The sequence below is a fragment of the Nanorana parkeri genome, unplaced genomic scaffold, assembly GCF_000935625.1.
Source record: "Nanorana parkeri isolate BGI_ZX_2015 unplaced genomic scaffold, ASM93562v1 scaffold206, whole genome shotgun sequence".
NCBI lineage: Eukaryota > Metazoa > Chordata > Amphibia > Anura > Dicroglossidae > Nanorana > Nanorana parkeri.
In genome coordinates, this window is record NW_017306474.1 from 494,520 (window position 1) to 510,493 (window position 15,974).

Consider the following 15,974-nt stretch of genomic DNA (forward strand, 5'->3'; position numbering starts at 1 on the left):
ATGGATCAAGCCATCGGAAAAACAGTACAAAACATAAACAGCTTCATCCTTGTCTATTTTACCTTATTATTTCAATCCTCCTGCTCAAAATTAAGATATATTCCCTAGGTCCCACTGTATGAATCCAGTCATAAGTGGGATTTATGAATGTTATATATGAAACAAGTTTGTCCTGTCATTGGAAGAAAAGGAGCCACAGTTAGATTTAGTTGGTCCCAGTGTTGTCTGGTGTACAAGAAAAGTCTGACGTCTATTCCGATTAGCATTTGTGCATGTTGCTGTAGTAAACAAAGAATGAGGCTCTCCTTAACAGTTAATCATACCACTTATATACATCTTCATGACAGAAAGAAAATCTTCATAAATACAATACTGGGTTTGTTCTCCATGTTATTTGGTTACAAGTCATGAATTGCAGCTTCCTATAGTAAACAGATACAGGTAAGTTGTTTTAGATAAATGAAAACAGCACACATAAATGTCAAGCTCCGTGAAACATATTAAGACATGTTTTGTCTTTGTTTGGGATGAAAAATTAAAAAGGTTAAGATTTCCAAACATGTAACACATGTTTTAATAAATAAATAAATACATTGCCTATTGTCTTCATATCATAGTTTTCAAGGCTGTGTCAGCTTTCTAAGAGCTATATACTCATCCTCACACAAATCATAATCCCTGATATACAGGAAAACACAAATTATCTACATCACAAAATAAATATTAATTATGTCATATCAGTGTGGTATATTAGACCTAAAACAAGTATAGTTTTACATTATTAAATTAGTTTTATCAATCCACTTGATGCTGGGCTGACACCATTTACACCTTGATCCCACAAAATAGAGGAGCAGACATTTTTTGGTTGCCCAGTATTACAGTAAAGAAGTCTTTTGCTACTTTGTGGCAGATTAAGACCACGAAATGGCAACCTTTTCCACATGAGGCCCTGCTCTGATTGACAAGTTATATATGTACTCACCAACAGCAGTAAACTAGGTCTACATATTCAAGGGGAGGCAGACGATTTTAAATGGCATGTAAACATAATTGTAAGTTAGGGCATTTTATGTCAGTGTGAACGTAAAAGCTGCCCCATCACAGCCTAACGCTGGCCATGTATGTAAGAGGTATCAGACAATTTCAACCACTTGAAATCAGCTTTTGATTGCAAAACCAACCACGTGGATTGATTCAATCTACTACCAAAAGTTTGTGAAAACATCCAAAAACAAAGGCTGTGCAGACAATTCCACCCATTGAATAGCTTTATTGAGTTAACCGGCCGCTCTCACCGCACAGAACACCCCCCGGCCCCCCTTACCTCCCCTCATGGTGCATCTCACTGCAACATGAGCTTTATTGTAGAGACAGACAAGAGGGGAAGGGGGAGGACTTGTTAGCTGGAATAATGTATTAATTCAGCTGGTGTTTGGGACATACCGTACCTAGTACCTATGGAGGTTGGTCGCTACCGTTGTCACAGAGGTCTTGCAGCAATATATTTTCTTGCTGTTACCAACTGTTTTATTGAAACAGTGAAATGTTTGAAATGGTGGTAGGTTGCCCATCCAGTTGTTTCTGAAACTGTCACTGGCTGACACTGGTTAAAATGGCCTAAAAACTAACAAATGCATGGCCACCATTAGGGCAGAGGATTTATGTCAATCTATATCTATGCATACTGCTTCTACATCAGTAACATTTACAGTAGGTACATACAGATACATCTGTGTTCATATCAGTTAATTCATGAGACAGCTTATGTGTGCGGTTACCCTGGTTACTGTAAAGATAAGTCATCTGTGTTTCCAATAAGCTCAGGCTGTGGTAGCTACCACCCAAAAAAAAGTACCCTGCTCAAAAAATAACATATGTGTTAGAGCTCTTGGATTAAACAGCACAATGTAAACAAAGTTAGCTGGAAACTATCATTTCAAATCTTATTCACGCCATAAGCTTCTCACCAGCTCCAGCCATACTGGCTACCTCTTACTGAGACAAGATAACAGCAGAACTATGTAAATACAATGTAAACATAGCAAAATGGAAATGAATGTATTCTGACAATTCTGGCCCCTCTTTCAAGGGCAAAGCCAGCAACTGTGTACACTTATTCCATTCTGGGGAAAATGTTGCCTGATTATAAAAGGGAAAAGCATACAACTGTATACAGATAAGCTTGAAAACAAAAATGTTTTCCAAATGCATCTGCCATGGCAAAATCTGCCCATCTTTCTGCTTTGCTAATGACAGCTTAAAGTTTTTTTTTAAAGGTTAGCAATTTAAACATTTTGACTAACAGCAGGCAGTTCATGGCACTGATACTAAAACATGTTTTGTGCCGTCAGGTATTATTAAATTGCTGTTATTAGCCTCTGATGGGTTCCCATGGAATAGTGGAATGTGTTCAGGTAGGGAATATTCCCAAGAGGCAGAGGGTGCACAAACCTTCTAAAGCACAGAGTAGAGTCTCTTCATGGTAGTAACTGCCTCTAAGGAAGGACTTTCAGATTTAAACCTTTAAAAAAAAAATGGGCTCAGAGCCTCATCACTGTTGTTGTTTATATTAAGGGAAGTCGGGAGTCATTAATGACTTGCAGAAAGTTTTTGTTGCATCCCTTTATAAACTGTAAGCCAAGGACTTGAAATGCATGTCCTGTGTTTGGCCAATAACATGGTAAGAAATATCTGAAACCACTAAATAAACTATAGTGCAAATAAGCTGCTATTATCTGGTATTTAGTGAAAATTGTTCGCTGGGCAAACAAAGTGAACTGAGCCAGATTCCAACATTTATATGCACTGTCAGAAATTGAGCTGTATTCTAACAATATTGATGATGATGATGAGTGATGTTTAGTGGTGCACCTTCAGACAGATCTTTAACATGGATGTAGACATGCTGCTTAAACAGCACCTGTATTTTTTTTTTTTTTAAATAAATTACTGATGTAGGATATTTCAGTTTCAAAAGTGCTTTGATACAGTGAACACAACAGAAGCACACATATTATAATTTGAAGATCCAAGGCAACCCAGAGTTTCATGCACAACTCCTAGAGTTGTATCTAAGATCCAGTCCTGCTACTTTACAACTGTGACACATGCATGAAGGCTCTTTCATAATACGCAAGATTAACTACTGGCCAGATTTAAATGTTAGAACTTTAAGTGCATAAAGGAGAGGACAAGATCACTAGTAGCAGAAGCTTGGTCTTCACTGAAGTGACTTGTTGTCACCCAGCCGTTCAGCAGGATGCATTCTAGGACTCAAAAGCAGTCCACATGAACTGTAAGGTGTTTTCCTAACACTGCAGCTATATATTAGTTAAATGATGACTGGAGCACAGGCCCTAAATAGATTAACCCATTTTATGAGAGATGTGCAATATAGAAAAAAACCTGGGCTAAAACAAAAAAGAAAAAGTAGTAATTCTTCTCAAGATGTTTCTGCAAACAGATGCGGCACTTTAACCACAACCACACTTGAGGAGAACTGTGCTCCATGCATGTTGTGAAGAGACAGACGCTATCATATGTAAACTGGTTGCTCCTGTGCCGTCAGCAGTCGGTACATGGCTGCTGGCATGGTCTTCATGTGTATCTGTTGAAGAAATGAATGAAAAAACATGTTAAAAGGAAGAAAAATGCACAGGAGTAGAATTATGAAAGAATGCACAACAGAAAAACTATGCACTATGGTAACAGGTCTGTGTTAAGGAATCATAGGAAATGTTCAGTTTAGATAGGAGCTCATATCTAAAAGCAACAAGTGAGGCATGTCTAAAATTTCCTGTAAAATCTAAGGGTGGCTATCCATGGCCTGAAGAGTGCAAGTGACAACGATGCATTTCATCAAGTGGATGCCATAAGCCCATGATAAATACTTTTTTGTGCCTACTCAGATCTTGAAAAATCCCTGTGATCGATTAGTAAACATTCTCTTTTATCCCTACAAGAGAGAACGTACAATTTACCACATGTGATCACAATCTGTATGTCAGATTAGAAGAAACTGTGCAGCTCCTTGTGCCTGCATAATTCTCTACAAAATGAGATATGTCACTACTCATCAGTCTCAGCTAGAGCTGTCAGTCTATGGCCATCCTTCGAATTCAGCTTTTCAAAATCAAGTATTCTCAGTCACCTGCCAAATCTTTCCTGTAGTTCCCAATTAAATATATAATGATATATCTAGCACAGCATGTCAGTTTTTACTTTCTGAACATGAAAACTTACTTCTATACTGACAAGGACACTGTCTCGTAGCAGTTACTCACCAACTAATTCTCTGTAGCTTGAATAATAACAGTAATACATTTAATCAGAGAAGACAAGGACACGGTCACTTGGACCAAAGAAAAGTGTCAGTCATTTTGCAGAAACCTAATAGATGTTGATTTTCGTGTAAGGTGTTGCAACAGGATAGAACTATCCTAAGTTTCTTTTAAACAACACTGCATGACCGTGTTCTACAAATAATCTTTTTTCTTGAATGCTTATTCATTTAAAACCCCAAAAACTTGCTGTAACTTTGATAAGTTATACACCAAGATTTAGCATTCATTACCTCGCCAACTGCATTGGACAGAATATGAACTATCTTCTCATGGGGAGTTGCTACCACGCTCTGTCCATTGATCTCAATGATGCGATGACCTACTCGTACACCACCTCGCTCTGCAATTCCACCTCGCATAAGGCTGCAAATCTGCAAAAGAAACATTGCTCTATAAGCAAATTAGGTTCATTTTGTTTTCCTTAAAGGAGAAGCATAAATCAGCCTGCCCTAAGAAACAACAGTAATGCCCGAAAACATACCATGAAAAATAACAGTTGAAAAGTGAAACTTTGAATCTGATTTGTAGTGGGGAATGACTGACACACTAATATCTTAGGCCCTAATAGGAATACTTTGAAGTATTATTCTAGTGTAATTCTAGAGCCTAATTAAGCCTTCTTGAAACATAAGGTATTAACAGGTCTCATTCCATCACATATCCCAATAATAAGAGGATTATTCTTCATTGCAGGACAGTGGGTGGAGTCATGCAATCATTGCTTTATGCCCCAAACAGCGAAATGCACATCTATAACCACTGGTGTACAGTACAAAATTAGCCCAATATTATAGAGCCATTTATTTTACACTGCATAAAGTTGTTTCAGGCTTTTAAGCAATCTTCAGTGCAGTGTATGGAAACCATGTCTACTATAAAGTACAGCTGTATTATAATTGGAATAAATGGCTCTATAATATTAGGCTATATTTACAGCAAAGAATTCTAATTAATTTGGCTGCACCAGCACTTATGCTCAAGAATTGTTAGCCTACTGTAGTCCACCAGATCCCTTTTAGCCTGCACTCGAAACATCAAAATATGACTGGTTGATATAGGCAACACAAATTATTTTCAGTAATTGTTGATCAGCAATCCACCAATACATAATGTCTGTCCAAGATGTATTATTTACAGCCGCCTCTATTTCTTTTTGTGTGCTGGTGAGATACACGTTGTTTCTAATTTTGTCATCATTAGATTCATTACTCAAACTAAAATATCTGGATTTCTGCACAAAACTTGCCACTGAAAATGCTAAAAAAAAGGTACAAGATTTCTAGCATGATTAAACCTTTTTACACACACACACACACACACACACACACACACACACACACCTCCTTTTTAAAATTTCTGAAAAATTTAACTCTTGAGGTTCTACACACTTATTTAAATTTTGTGGTCTCCACATACAAATCACCCCTTAATTCCACATGAGAAAGGATTACATTGATGCCTAAATCCACACATGTATTTTTAAAAGATCCTTTGTCGTGTTTTACTGCAATCTGTGTCCCCCACTAAGGAATTATTTTCTCACTTCTCCTGACTGTGACAGAAAGTCAAGGAAACCTCTTAAATGGGGCACAGCAATAAAATTATTTTATTAGATTGGATATTGAATTATCTTGTCACCAGGACACTGATTAAATAAAAACTAAACAGGATCAAATTATCAGAAATAGCTCGAATAAGGATATAAATGTAAGAAAATACCTTCTGGTTCTAATATAAATGTGAAAAGTACAAAAAAGCATGATAATAAAATAGTTCTCCTACATGTATACTTAGCCTAATAATAGAAGCAATAAAAAATATTTGTTTATAACATGTTGTCACTTACAATGCCATTCTGTACACTGAAGCCAAGCTGGTATCTAAGGTCAGGTCTCCTGATTAAGACAGTGGTTACTGGAGGACATCTCACGATGTTCAGCTTCACACGTGACTGGTTCTTTAAGCCCTATTTTTAAAAAGAAAATAAACTATTTATGTAAATGAGTGACATTTGACAACGCATATATCTTGCCATAGTGAATACCAAAAAAAAGAGATTTGTGCAAATCACCGGAGATACCTGTACCAGAGTACATCTCTGCAAATGTCAAACAATAACTGAAGAGTTATTCCGAGGCTATGAGCATATGCATAGAAAATTCTGTGTCCAGTAAACCTTCCAACACCTTTTAAACCTTCATTAACACCAAATGCAAAAATACAGCACTGTGGCCAACAGCCTGACACAAGGTGGACTCTAAAAAATAAAAAATAAAAGTTATCTTTCCTTAACATGCACTGTGATCTTTACTCCTACTGCTATCATAATTGTTTCTAACAATTAAGTAAGACAGTTGCAAAATTTGGACCTCACACTGACTTTGCAGAGGCTTGTGAAACACACCTCCTTTTTAAAATTTCTGAAAAATTTAACTCTTGAGGTTCTACACACTTATTTAAATTTTGTGGTCTCCACATACAAATCACCCCTTAATTCCACATGAGAAAGGATTACATTGATGCCTAAATCCACACATGTATTTTTAAAAGATCCTTTGTCGTGTTTTACTGCAATCTGTGTCCCCCACTAAGGAATTATTTTCTCACTTCTCCTGACTGTGACAGAAAGTCAAGGAAACCTCTTAAATGGGGCACAGCAATAAAATTATTTTATTAGATTGGATATTGAATTATCTTGTCACCAGGACACTGATTAAATAAAAACTAAACAGGATCAAATTATCAGAAATAGCTCGAATAAGGATATAAATGTAAGAAAATACCTTCTGGTTCTAATATAAATGTGAAAAGTACAAAAAAGCATGATAATAAAATAGTTCTCCTACATGTATACTTAGCCTAATAATAGAAGCAATAAAAAATATTTGTTTATAACATGTTGTCACTTACAATGCCATTCTGTACACTGAAGCCAAGCTGGTATCTAAGGTCAGGTCTCCTGATTAAGACAGTGGTTACTGGAGGACATCTCACGATGTTCAGCTTCACACGTGACTGGTTCTTTAAGCCCTATTTTTAAAAAGAAAATAAACTATTTATGTAAATGAGTGACATTTGACAACGCATATATCTTGCCATAGTGAATACCAAAAAAAAGAGATTTGTGCAAATCACCGGAGATACCTGTACCAGAGTACATCTCTGCAAATGTCAAACAATAACTGAAGAGTTATTCCGAGGCTATGAGCATATGCATAGAAAATTCTGTGTCCAGTAAACCTTCCAACACCTTTTAAACCTTCATTAACACCAAATGCAAAAATACAGCACTGTGGCCAACAGCCTGACACAAGGTGGACTCTAAAAAATAAAAAATAAAAGTTATCTTTCCTTAACATGCACTGTGATCTTTACTCCTACTGCTATCATAATTGTTTCTAACAATTAAGTAAGACAGTTGCAAAATTTGGACCTCACACTGACTTTGCAGAGGCTTGTGAACAAAATGGCTTGATTCATGTGGAGTTAAAACATAGGAGATAAGTGAAGTTAAAACATAGCAGTTCTGAGTGATCAGGTAGGAAGCTTGGCTACCGTAGTGGTGTCTGTCCCTATGTGAGACATGATCTAAAAGTAAGCATAAATGAGGACTATGTTGATGGGGAGAATGACAGCGCTGAGGCATTATGGGTGGAGTTACATATGAATGTGCATACTACAAAAGGGAATTTTTGGAGTTCGTTACAGACAGGCAGGGCCAGCCATAGGCCTTTAGGTGCCCGGTGTGAGAAAGCTCTACAGCGCCCCTCAGTGACCACACCCCTCAGTGGTCACACCCATTTCTCCAATATCCGCACCATTCAAAGACTCCAATTTTGGTAAGCCCCAAAGAAACAGATTAAAAAGTATGATTTAAATAAAACTTGTATTCAAAGGTATTAAACTTGTAGGCACAATATAAGTATTCGTATTAAATAAAACAACAGCAAGCAAACAAGTGGTAAACAATAATTGTCAAACTAAAATAGTCTATAAAAATAAAAGTATGTGCATCTAGAAAAGTAAAAAACAGAACATAAAACCCAGACTACATGTTAAATTAATGAATTACTATTTCCCCGAATATATAAAAAATTTATTCAGGCACATATAATTTGTTTGAGAATGTGCGGCGGCCATGTTGGCTACCAGCGCGTTCTGCGAATGCGTGCCACCATCTTGGAGGCGGGGAGCATGATGTCACATGAAGCCATGCATGCGCAGCGTCAGGTGACGCCACACGCCGATACAGGCGCCGCCATGACTGAATCCAAAATAGCATAAACATGTGTTTTGTTTGATGAAACGAATGAAAACGTTTTTCGTTTTCGTTAATTTCATCTGAAATGAATTTTTTGTCGTTGCACATGACTACAAATATCTGTATGTGGGGGTGTAATTTTCACTTTTTTAAAATAATTTGTTAAATTTTTTATTATTTTGTATTTATTGGTTTACTACAGTACAGAGCCTTCCCATTCATTCAGAAAGTGATAGTAACATATTTTACTATCACCAGTTTATGAATAGGGAAGAGCCTCTGTAGTGAGTGCTACTCCCCATTCAGAAATTCATGAATGAACAGGAAGTCATCCTGTTCATTCATAACTGGGGACACATAGGAGGGAGCGCTGTCATGTCGGATGGCCAGTGCTGAGGAGGAGAAAAGCCACCCCGAGGACGAGCTGTGTCAGCTGCCCGGCGCCCTTGTTGCCATGGCGCCCTGTGCGGCCGCACAGCTCGAACACCCCAAAGACTGGCCCTGGTTACAGGTCTTCCAGTTTTAATAAGGCTGGTAGAGACTCAGCTGCTTACACATAAAGAAAGCTGCAAGAGCTGGGACATTCAAAATAATGAGAGATTTTAAACTACTCGGCAGTTGACTATTCTAAAGGAACTGCTGGAACAGTAAAAGGGTGGAAATGTATAATCTTATTACAAGACAATTTTATGGTGCGGTTTATAGACGTCTTAAATAGAAATTATGCTCTGTTGGATCTGTTAATCTCAAACAATGCAGAGCTTATTACAAACGTTCATATAAAAGAAAATCTGGGTAGCAGTGACCATAATATGATTTCATTTAAATTGCAAATGATAAGCACATACAAAAAAGACCAAAACTATTTTAAGAAAGCAAATTTTCCAGTGCTAACAACTGCACTCCAAGATTGGGAGGGAATGATATCATCAAAGAACACAACAGAAGTGGGAATGTTTCAAATCAACTGTTTGCAGACGTACTGTAAAATATGTTTTTGTGGGCAAAAAGTTTAAAAGTAAAACGTATGTGACTCACAGCCAATGTTAAAAAGGCCATGAAGTATAAGAATAATAAAATATATTAACAGTAAGGACGTCTGAGTGTTTGTCAGCCCCTTACTCAGAGTTAGTAACTGGGGACAAAGAGAAGGCAAATCTAATAATACTCTCTTTAGCTCTGTGTTTACAAAGGAAAATGTTGGAGCTCAAGTCCACAATGGGGATGGTAGTGTCACAGCCTCTAATGAACCACAATGGCTTGAAATGGATATGGTCTAGAAACAGTTAGACAAAATAAAGCACCAGCGCCAGATGGCTTATGCCCATGTGTCCTCAAAGAATTTACCTATGTTATTATGAAGCCTATGTTTCTAACTTTTAGATACTCTTTAATAACTGGCTTGGCACCAATGAATTGGCACAAGGTCAACATGGTGGCTACATTTAAAAAGGGAACAATGTCTTTGCCAATAAAAGACCTGTAAGTTTAACTTCTATAGTTGGGAAGATACTTGGGAGTTTGATAAAGGACCACATTCATGAGCCTTTGCTAGAAAACAATACTGTAAGCAACAGTCAGCATGGTATTAGAGGCTATTTAAGGGGATATGATCAACATGTATAAATACATAAAGGTTCCATATACTGAACTTGGTGCAAAGTTATTAACTTTAAGGTCATTGCAAAGAACAAGGAGGCACTCTTTGCATCTGGAGGAAAAAGAGGTCTAATCTCAGCATATGGAAAGTCTTCTTCACGCAGCGACATCAGCCTATGCTGGATCTGTGGGCTGGTGGAAGGCTAAGCTTAGCTCAGAAGACGTTTGGGTTATATTTACAGTGCTTATTTTCTAGAGTGATACTGGCCAGAGAACAAGAAATTCCCATGGTTATATACACTTTATGCATGATACTTAAAATGCAAAAACATTCTATTCTAAACAATAAAAGCTGTATATGGAGTAATTTGTATAAGCCTGCTTCAAATTAAAAACTGTAAAGTAATATTTAGAACATTATTTTTTAGGTATGCTGTGTGAACAATTGACTGCAAATGTGGAAATACACTTTAAAATGGAAGTTTTTTTTGTAGCTTACCTTGATAATGCTTTGACAAGTCGACAGCGGTAACCCAACTAAGCTGGTTCCATTTATAGACATGATTTGATCCCCAATATTCAGTTTTCCCGACTTCTCAGCAGGGCCTCCATGCATCATATTCGCAATAATAACTGTTGGCAGAATAGAGCCCCAGCCAGACTCTACAATGACAACTCCAAGGATTTCCCCTTTTTGCTTTTCAATAAACACCTGAAAGAAAAATGGAAATGTTGGCTACCTATACTGTATATAGGACAGTAAATGTATGTGAACAGGAATTACCATAGACATTCCTCAGAGTTCTAATGTAGAATGGGGTTAAGAGTTGGCCCACATTCAGCTCAAAACTAGTGGTAACTGGTTGTTTCCACCTAAACTAAAAAAACTGTCACTGTGGTTATTAACTTATGTGTCCATACATGAAGAGTTATCAGGATTTTTGAGAGCACACGTAGCCTAAAGCTAAATATGGGGCTCACGGAAGTTGAACTGGGCAAAAAAAAAACTTACATTTAAATATATAAATCCAATTTGTGTGCACCAAATGCCTTCACAAACCAGTATATCACTTTATAACAGCAGTGACATTATCAATGGGTTGCACATAGCATGTACGGAGAGCAGAGCTGTGAGAGGAACCCATCAGGTCCACCCACTACAGGCTGCCTGCAGAAAACTATAGGAGGGGGTCAATACAAGATCAATCATCCTGCAAAAGGAGAGAGAACAGCAGTGACTAGTGTTCAATACAGGAAGCTTCTGCACAAATGCAAATTTGTAGCCTGGGTTACTGCACAGATCTGGAAAAATATACAAGCAACACAGCAAGATTCAAGTAAGAATGCACATGACACTTTAGACATGACTATTTAGACAACATTTACCATACTGGTTATCTGACCAAAAGCCTAGGTATTTGGTCAGATAACCAGCATGGAGGCAGTCTGAAGCAGCATCATCTCCAAGAGAGGAAAGTATTTCAGCCCTTTTACACTCTTTTTTTTAAAATAAATTATCCTAGCAAGACTGTTAACATTGCTAACACATCAGCAGAGAAACACTTTAAAGAAGTTGCATAATTGGCAAGAGCAAGAAGTTGGAAGCTGAATTTGCTTTAAAAAAAAAAAGAAGAATGCTGAAACATGCATAAAAAGTACTGGTATGTGCTGCACCAGAATACTTACATCTTTACAGTTCTCTGACTTTGAAAAATGGATGAGGTCATCATTATACATGTCCTGGGTGTTAAGTAAATCACTGTATTCCTTCTGGCTCAGATCTTCTGGGTTAATGCCATTAGCTCTAAGGAATTCCTGGTAAGCAACACTAAATGCCTGACCTATAGACTGAGCGATGAGCTGAGCCTGGATATAAAGAAAAAAGGAAATTATAAAATAATAACTCAGGAGAATGAAGCACATGAAAAAAAATAAAAATAATATCAATTGAAGGATTGAAGGACACAGGAAGTCAGTAATATACAAGTTATACTGCTGCCTACAGTAGGTTGGAACACAAGCAAACAGAAAAAGTAGTAGGCCAGCCCCTGTAAAACCCCTCCTTTACCCAGCAGCCACAGTTTTATAATCAAGCAAAACAAAGCCATAAAAAAACCCCCAAAAGGGGCAGGACACATGAATTCAGTAACAGGATGTTCAAAGGCAGTCCAAATGAGGGGTGGGCAACAGTCACAGGCAAGCCCACAGGTAATTTGGGAACCAACCACATTTCAGAAGAAACTGAAAGATCCAATGTGTGAATCAATTCTAGATCTGGTGGAGCCCTTCGACATGGGAACTGCCGCCACCAAGGGCTCCAATGTGCTCTATCTGCTAGAAGCCTGTGTGAATGCAGGACCATCACGCAATAATTACTTTCTGCAAAGTAGGAAATGAGGGGCACCCAGGTGCTAAATTCTCTCTCTTCAATATGCCAATCCTCAGTTGAGGAGATCTGGGGAGTGATGCTATGTCTCTAGTAGTGACATTACAGGCAAAAGTGGTATACTTAGTGACATCTAGCCTAGGAACCAAGTCCCTTAGCCTGTCGCAGGGAGTGTTCCCAGACCATTCCGGAGGTGAATGTCTTGCAGTACGTAGGCGATATTCAACGGAGATCAGGTTAGAATACCAACTCACTTAAGGATCTTCTGATGAAGTTGCCCATATCTGTTCTGGGGAACCAGATGGCAGTCCCAAGTATGTGGGCACATTAGTCAGAAAAGAGTTATGATGGGGGGGAGGGGGGAGGAACAACTGCATCCCCTGCAAGGGGCTGACAGCTTGTGCCTGAAACTTCTTGATCTAAAGAGACCAACTGAATGTTTCTACCTGAATGCAAGCTCTCAGGCCTAGAGAGGGAGACTAAAATAGACAGAGTCTGCATGGAAATAGTAGACCATGTCAGGAGGGCACTCTCTAATTACCGTAGAAGCACTAAAAGGGGGAATTTCATTGACCGACAAGGAATGGAACAAGGGTCCAAATAGTGAATTTCTCTAGTGAGGACAGCTGCCCAGCAGTATTGGTGACCCTAAGTTACCAATGCTAGAAATCTGGAAGGCCATACCCAGATGAGTTCTGCAGGTACTCGCTCCATCAGGACTCAGAGGGTAAGAGCCTAGAAAACTGACCCTCCTTAGGGAGGGTTTCCTGAGCGTTGGGATGGCATGACAAAAGCACTAGGGTGGACATAAGTCTAGTGCTTAGAGCTGCAAAGGGTCCTTCTGGAGGACAGTGAATGGACAGGTCCGTACTATGTAATGGAACCACAAGAACTGGTCCTTGATGGCCCTTAAGGACAGGTGGTCCCTCAGAAGAGGGATAAGGCTGAGAGCAATCTTGTACTGCCAAAGGTTCAAAACTATCTAGGGATCGTTTTTCCACCATAGAAAAAAAAACAGCAGTGTAACGGGAATCTTGATTAAAGCCATCAAGCAGAAATACCACAAAGTAAGAAGGCTAGCAAAAATGACTTCTTTCAGCAGAAAAAAAGACATCAACCTTCTGGGACACTAGCAAAAAACTGACACATGCTGTGTACAGAAGGGGCTAGATGACGGGCTAGCTTACAACTTTTCGGTTCCCCAAAAAAGTTTCTACAAGAGGTGTCCCAACCTCCTGTAGGTGGCAGTATAACCTGACCGTTACTGAATTCTTGTCCCCCTTATTAGATGATGTAGAAAATGTAATTTTAAGCTACTATGCTATGCAAGCACTCATACGGTATTACCACTAACATTACCACTGCATACTCTAGTAACCGAAATGGACTGCTGTCAAAAAGGACCCATGCATATTTGCTGTGCAATTTGCTGTTTTAGACTTTATATAGATATCTGAAAAAAATAAGTCAAAGCAACTGGACTTGCTGTATTTTTCTTGAAGACGTTTCACTGGTCATCTAACCAGCTTTCTCTATTCAGAATATTTATATAGATACATCAGATATTCTCATGTGGCTGTCAGCACCTCCTAATTAAGTAACTATTGGACCTAAGTTTAAAACGTTTCATTTCTATAATCTGTATACTATAACTGTGCACCACCAACTGCAGCTGGTAACATTTTATTATAGGACAGGTTGACAATATCAATCAAATGTTATAATCAGTATCATCAAACGTTACAATCACTAATCCAAAAGTTATAAATTATTTTGACTTATTGCATCCAATGAGAAATATTCAAAATGAGCCTGTGTGTGCCCACATCATGCACACCAGTAGTTACATATTCTGTAAATTCTGTAAATGCAACTTATATCAGACTGGTTCCCCTGAAGGTCCCCTTTAAATTAATAGCGGTCATCAGCGGCTTACAAGAAATAACAGGCGCCCCCCACCTCTATCTGTGGCCTCTCCTCCCCACCTGGAGCCGCTCCAGGCTGGGATCTGTTTCTCCTCGGATCCCTGCTGCTCTTCCCTGGCTGTATGGGCTAAAACAGCGGGGATCCGAGGAGAAATGGCCGGAGGGGTGGGGCCGCACGATCAGGATGGAAGAACAGTCATCAGATCAGAGCCGCCGGCTCTGTCAGGGATCCCAAAGGGATTGCAAAGTGAAATAGCCAATAGCAATCAAGCAATCAAGCTATCCATTCCTATGCTGTTTTTTTCCCTCCTACTGACGGCGGCCCCAATGTCAGAAAAAAAAGATCGCAGAGAAAGGTTTACTCTGCTAGATCAAGCAGAGTAAACCTTTCTGGGAGAAAATGTCTCTCTCCCCGTTGTTCGGGGGCTGCTATCTAATAGCGGGAGACTCTGAGTGTCCGGGAGAGTTCGGATGTCAGGATGGAGAGCAGGAGAATCGGTAAATATGTGTAATATTTACCGATCCTCTGTGGGCAGAGCAAACACTGGAGTGATCAGGTGATCACTCCAATGTCTGTAAACAACTGGGGACACATAGTACTGTGCGTCCCCAGTTATGAATGAACAGGAAGTGTTTGACATCACTGTGTTTTTACAGTTTTGTATTCCTTCATTTTTTTACCGTTTCGTAAAAAGGCGCAATTTACAAATATTTGTTACTTATTAACTCAATACAGTTTTATCTTTTAGATTTAGTCAGAACATAATTTTTTTTGTGCACGTATACTGATTTTATTGTGCTTTATCAATTTACTTGTGTATTTTTATCAGTTTAATACTATCGCAGGACATACCAAATTAGTAGCACCATGTTTTCATTGTACCGGGCCTGTGTTTTCAGAAAATATATGGTGGGGGTCTTTTTATAAACGCTACCTACGCAGAAGTAGAAAATCAAAATGGGAAAAATTGCAAATATGGTGTGGCCAGCTGAGGTGTAAAGCATTCCTGGGGGCTTAGCCGTGAAAGGGTTAAATCCTAACTCCAGGCATTTTTTTTATTTTAAGCTGGCCATACACTATACAGTACAAGGGAAAGTTATTTTGTCAGGATAGATTTTCCTGGCTGCTCACTACCTGCCAAAACAAGCTGACCCCCAGTCGTCGTCCACCCTCCTTTCTCCATATAGGCAAATATACGTTGAAATATTACATTGTAAATACCGTATTTTGCGCTCCATAGGACGCAGGCAGGTTTTGTGACAGTTTCTGTGACAGAAACTGTTACAGATGCTGCAGTTAGTGACCGCTGAGACAGGTGGCGCTGTGACTACAGCAGTACTAATGCTTCGTCTGCTCTAGGGACTCTATGGTGAGCTCCTATCCCGTTGTCACGGGTCCCCCAGAGCGTAGCGGGGACCCTAAAACCACGGGGGGGGGGGGGGGGGGGTGAGCCCCG

The 15,974-nt window shown here is 38.9% G+C and overlaps 1 protein-coding gene across 1 annotated transcript in view; it reads right to left on the minus strand.

Moving 5' to 3' along the window:
* Positions 1-2,892: 2,892 nt before the first annotated feature.
* Positions 2,893-15,974, minus strand: part of APBA1 (amyloid beta precursor protein binding family A member 1) — a 116,236-nt gene continuing 103,154 nt past the window's right edge. The window contains exons 9-13 of the mRNA XM_018555658.1: positions 11,893-12,072; positions 10,706-10,918; positions 7,257-7,376; positions 4,577-4,717; positions 2,893-3,610 (exon numbers count right to left, since the gene is read on the minus strand). Of these exons, the coding sequence (XP_018411160.1) occupies positions 3,539-3,610; positions 4,577-4,717; positions 7,257-7,376; positions 10,706-10,918; positions 11,893-12,072 (726 nt within the window). The 3' untranslated portion in view covers positions 2,893-3,538. The remainder of the gene's footprint in view (positions 3,611-4,576; positions 4,718-7,256; positions 7,377-10,705; positions 10,919-11,892; positions 12,073-15,974) is intronic.